We start from the raw sequence: 5,857 nt of genomic DNA, 5'->3' as shown, positions 1-5,857 counted from the left end.
TTGCTTGACTATTGGTGATCCACGTCATATAACTATTGTTTTTCATAAGCTGCATTGAGCCATTTGAAGCTTCTCTGTGACTCTGACCTTGCCAGTGGTGTTTGTAGTCGCAGGTTCTGGAGAGGGCAATCACTGCTGCGATGAGTAAAGGGATGAGGAAGGCACACAGCCGCCATGCTCTGCCTCGGCCTGCTGCATTGAAGCAGCGCAGCTTTCCTCCGACGTACAGCGCCGTGAAACCCAATCCTGCAAAGGCGACTGTGACCAAGGAGAAAGGATAGACAGGGTGGTCAGAGCCAGAGGAAGTTTCATACAGAAGAGAACTCAAAGAGAAAGGGCAGGGATTTGACATGGAGAGACATTTTTTTAGAGTAACGTGGGATGTTCTCCTGCTTATACAACAAAATAAGACCCTGGAGGCTAAAATACACTTACATACATCTATTTTCAGATATACCACATGCCCTCTTGCCCCACTTCGTGCATTTGTTGTTTTGCTTTGTTGCCTGCTGAGGAAAATGTACCAGCTACTGATGCATAATCAACCATGAAAGGCCCTTACAGGAAGAGTGTCCGCTGGGAAAGCTCTTCCTGCCCTCCATGACAACATCTGGGTCACCGCTGCAGCGCAACTCCAGGTTCATCTGACCGTCTGGGAAACAGCGATAGAAGAAGTCTGGCCGTGGCCTGAGGGAGGGACAAACACAGGACAGATTCAAGCTTTTTATTCCGCTGTGTAACATTATCATCTGCTAGGTTGTCTACAGTGTTTACCTGCCAACGACAAGTTTGATGACGTTGGTGAAAACTCCGTTCAGCACCAGAGTCAAACTCACAGCTGGATGACAGAGAGAAACAACAGAGTCAGCTCAAAAAACTGGTTGACAATTTTTGTTTTAATATAAAAAAAAATGTCTGGATGCAGCTTTCTTACCCAGCGAGGCCTCCTTCACATCTCCTCGCTCTGACTTCTTCAAGAAGGCGAAGACCAGGATTACAATCAGTGGGGTGAAAACTGCCACACTCTGAGGCACAAAAAACAGGAACAGTTTTAATCCACTTATAGGGAAATGAATGTCTGTCTGTAAGCATGAACATACACAAGTTTTTCTGTGATTGCTTCTTTGTGCTTCTACTAAAATGGGGACTATGCCAGTGTTCATAATCCAGGTTACTTACACAAAATCCTACAAATATTGCAATTTTTGGGAAGCACACACTTGTTTAAACAGACTTTTCCAGCAGCCACAGAATAAAAATCAACTTGCAGAGAGACTTGTTTTAATAAGGTCAGATCTATGGCAATACTGTAAGCGTTAATGTCCACCGTACTGATTTAGTCTGTGACATTTTTGCTGAGCAGTGCTGCATATGAAAGATCTGCAGTGGCAGACACGCCACATCCACTGTGGTAGATTTTGCCATCTGAAGCAACGATCAGGATTCACATAGGGAATCAATCTAAAAACTTATGATCTGCTATTGGAGAATCTTTGTCAAACTGATGGTGACTAATGTGCTAAAAAGAAACATTGGTATGGTCCTTTACTAAACACAGTAGGAGGGAAGTAATTGTTGCCAGGCATCAGGTAAGAGGCCAAAAGACTGACCTGAGGGATTTAGTATGTTCATTTTATCTCAGAGGCATGCAGACGTATAACTTACAAACATAAGAGAGGTGGGCACGTGGTCTCTCTCCACACGATGGAATTTATACAACCACATCTCCTCTGGTTGGATCTCACGGTAGAAAGGAGGAAGCTGCTCCGTCACACTACACAAACACAAGAAGAGCAGTATTATAAAAACTGTGCCTCCCTTTTAAATGATGGATCCATAAAGCAATGATGCAAATCATTCAAACGGTGGTCAAACTTACAGGAACACAATCAACAGAGCCATCCGGATGGAAACTTCGGACAGGAAACCACGAAGCAGCCTCCTCTTCATTTTGATTCTTGGAGTGGACTTCAGTCAACAGCAAACATCATCACTCCACTTTCTTTTAACTTAACTGGGACTAAACAAAATGGAGAGCGGAGTTTTAGTTTATGCCATTAGTATGGGTGTCTAAAAGGAAAAATAAAGTAATAACGAATGATATATGAGACATTAAGGGAATGCAAGTGGAAAAACAGTAGATCTGATTACTATAAACTTCAGTTACATTCAGCAAATATACAATTGAAATTATAGAATCATTTTTTATTTCTGAGGTAACTGCAAAACAACACTATTTCCTTTTGTGAAGAAAAACTGATGTCTTTGTACCACGATTAATATCACAATTCATTTCTCATCATCATCTTGCGATATATCTTTACATAGCCAGTGATAAGTTAATATTAGTTGATTTAATGGCCTGTAAACCTTAAACATAGTTTATTACTATAGACATGTCTAAAAAAGTTTGATTGAATTGAAAATATATGCAGGGTGTAAAGGAGGGTGAAATATCGTTGTGATCTGAAGAAAAACATCAGTGCATCTCTAGGTTTCAAAGTGCAAAACCCAGTATCACAAACAACTCCTCAATGAGCTGCACAGTCCCACACCAGCAGAGGATACTGACCCTTGCCCCTCAGTTGTTAGTTGCCTCTACAAAGGAGGAAAACACTACCCAAAACCTGTTTTCTACAATAAACCTCCACCAGTATATACACCTGGTAAAATATCAGTAAAGATAATGTGAAATATGTTTGAGCTCCTCCTGTGTGCAGCCCTGTTTAAAACCTCATCTACAGGCCAACATGCTGCTGCCCCTGAGTCTACCACCTCTATTTAAAAAGCTGCTATTCAACTGCACACAACATTAAGCTTTTTAAAAATAACAATATTAAATGTGCGACTCTCCAGCCTCTGTCAAAGCACAGAACAACACAAACATTACCTCCCTGTGTTGTAAGAAAACAAGATGCTAGCACACTAAGCTAAGCTATTTAGCAACATCTGTCAGCAAGACATCTGGCTCATTTCCGCGTTGTCAAACAGGGTTAAATCCCGGTTACGTTACTAACCTCTAACAGGTCGTTGTCTTTATCTCTTTGTCCTCATATTAACGTGTGCTGTTAACACGAACCGGGCCTCCACATCCTCTGCTTGTGTCGAGCATTTGGAGACTTGAGACAGAAACAGGGATGACTCTCAGAGGAAGCGTACGGTTGCACCACAGCTGCTTCCGGTGTTTTACACAATAAGAGTATGTTTTATTTTCAACATAAGAGCCACTCTCGCTTGGGACCGTGTGACACAAGTTTTTATCAGCAGGTTAAACTAGAAATATGTTTTCTTTGATGTTATGTTTTCTCTCGAAATGTCTAGTTATTTTTCCAATCTTATAAATTAAGTCCCTGAGAACATTGCAGTAAAAGCTAAGTAAGAGGTTCATTTGGTTATACGTAATTAAAAAGTAATCAGTAAAATGTACTTAAATTAATGTACCACTTGTACTGCGTGTTGACTTGACTTGTCAATTAATTTATGAGAAGGCAAATTTGTTTACTACTGGAAATTTGTTGACAAATATTTAGAACATTTCTCAATTTTAATCATTATTGGCATATTTTTATTATCAGATTGATCGATTTTGATTCTATACTGCATGTTTCTTCAGTTTAACTGTGTTACTTAGGCCTTATAGATTAAATGAGCATGACTCATGTTTGATAACATCTGGATTTCACATATTTGTCTCATTTAGTGTAAATATTAATCAAGGACATCTGATTAATGTATACATGACCACTGTACCAATTTATGGTTTAAATGTGCCACAAATATTTATCCCATACGCACTGGAGTTAATTTAAATGAATAACCTGACAAACACTTTGTTTTATAAACCGGAAATGGTCGTGTAGATGATTTTATGTGACTTGACAAGTGGATGCAAGAAGCCACGTCACGTTACAGGATGCCACCTAGAGGTTAAATCAGTGATGTTTGTATGAGTTTTTATTTCCCTGTCCAATCAATTAAACTAGTTCCTCTTGTTTGACAGTGTTATAGTTTGAAGTTTCCTTATTTCTGACTCTCAAGCATGTGTGAATGTCAGGAGACTATTGGAGGGTTTACCTTTTAAACTGGGTAAATCTGTTACCATGGACACAATAATGATGAATTGTTTTATTTCTACTAAGTGTGGAATCAACATTAGATCTTATTTTATCTTGTTTTTGTCAGATTACTTTTTATTATTTATAGTAGTTGACTACTTTGTGATTAGCTGTCATCTGATTGGTAAACATATTGTAAAAATCTGTCTTTTACAACCAGTTAAATCAAGTCGGTCAATCTATATGACATTCGCTGAGTCATATACAGTGAGAGCGTTTCACTGAGACAGAGTACAGCTTTATTAAAGTCAAACTTCAGGCATGTCTGAACTCTTCAAACTCAACTTTAGAATGAAAAAGGACAGAATCAATATTCTCAAATAAAAAGACAGTCATGTACAAAAAGAGTGTCGTCTCAACAGTCACACACATTTAGAAGCAGAATTGTACAGGCAAAAAGAGAGCACGCCACAGTAACATGATTCTATGCAAGTTCAATGCAAACTATTTACAGGTTCTTCAACAATATGCAGTATGCAGTAACACAGGTTGAACAGTAATCAACATGGTATTTTGTGTTCATCCACGTTTTAATTGAAGCAACACCAAGAGAGATAGATATGACCCCAGGTAGAGTTACCGTAAGTAATTTTACTACAAGTAAAAAGAGATGAGTGCTTATGAAGGTGGATTTATTTATTTATTCCAACACTATTTCTCCTCTGACAGCATGTCAAATAAAACCTTAATGACAGTCGGCAACATTGCACAAAAACCAAAAGACATCACAGTTAACTGAAACATACCCTTTGACAAACAAGAGGTTAGGGGGGTGGTCCATCCTAAATTTACGTGTACATGAAAAATATTCATAATTAGCAAAAATTCCTGGACAAAATCTTCCTCAGGCGATTTAAGGGTCACTTAACTGAGAACAAACATGCTGTCTCTTTAAAGAAATGTGGGCACTACAATGAGAATAAACCAACAAAACATACACATCAGATAGTATTTTTAACAAAATGAAATGTACGCTGGGACACTTAAATCAGGCATACGTAATACTGCGGCTGTATCAGCTGACGAAGGACAGAAGAGGACAAACTGGCACAAAGTAATTCATGATCATGCAATCTGTAGGTGCAAAAAAATAAAGGCTGTTCGGTTCTTTTGCACACACTGTGCAATGTGGTTAAAAAAAAATAATAAAGGAACACAAATAAAAACAAAACATTGGCATTAAAATCAGGCATTCAAAGACTCTCCAACTGAATACAGAAGTGGGTTAAACCAGTGTCTGATGCTGGAAGCTGAACAGTCACCTTGAGAAGAAAGAAAGGCTGTAAGACCAGTTATATAATCACAAGTCATCAGTCAGACAGTTTTTTTTCTGAAGACACAAAAGTCAAGGATTCCTATGTAAAAAAATAATACATTAATAAATAAAAAAATAAAGAAAATTCAAGTTTAGACACGCAGACCGTTGTAAGTATGTAAGTAAAGGTGCATTAATGATGCACCTACCTGATATTGAGCATATTGTACTGAAGTGGCCTAATTCCTACAGCTAACTGAGCAATGATAAGTCTCTGAATGGGAGTTTGGCAAATTGGGAGCAGTGCTTAGTCGCACGAGGAAATCAGCAAGTTTAATCTTTTTTTTTTTAAATCAGGAATCTACGAAAAATAGTGGAAAGGCTTCCTAAAAAAGGGTTCGATAACAGAAAGAAAGAGAGTTAGTTGTTGAATGCAGAAAGGTGAGAACACTGAATCGTCTCAATTTGTGCAAAAAAAACAGGCATT

General features: G+C 38.4%; 1 protein-coding gene across 1 annotated transcript in view; it reads right to left on the bottom strand.

The window, feature by feature from the left end:
- plpp5 (phospholipid phosphatase 5) overlaps positions 1–3,152 on the bottom strand; it is an 8,573-nt gene extending 5,421 nt beyond the window's left edge. Inside the window, exons 1-7 of the mRNA XM_035659143.1 lie at positions 3,018–3,152; positions 1,880–2,020; positions 1,666–1,774; positions 935–1,025; positions 775–838; positions 563–687; positions 88–258 (exon numbers count right to left, since the gene is read on the bottom strand). Of these exons, the coding sequence (XP_035515036.1) occupies positions 88–258; positions 563–687; positions 775–838; positions 935–1,025; positions 1,666–1,774; positions 1,880–1,950 (631 nt within the window). The 5' untranslated portion in view covers positions 1,951–2,020; positions 3,018–3,152. The remainder of the gene's footprint in view (positions 1–87; positions 259–562; positions 688–774; positions 839–934; positions 1,026–1,665; positions 1,775–1,879; positions 2,021–3,017) is intronic.
- Positions 3,153–5,857: the final 2,705 nt, after the last annotated feature.

Source organism: Morone saxatilis, unplaced genomic scaffold, assembly GCF_004916995.1.
Source record: "Morone saxatilis isolate NCDOM2014 unplaced genomic scaffold, NCSU_SB_2.0 Contig16, whole genome shotgun sequence".
NCBI lineage: Eukaryota > Metazoa > Chordata > Actinopteri > Moronidae > Morone > Morone saxatilis.
The sequence above is the reverse complement of the archived record's forward strand: the minus strand, read 5'-3'. Positions and strand labels throughout refer to the sequence as shown.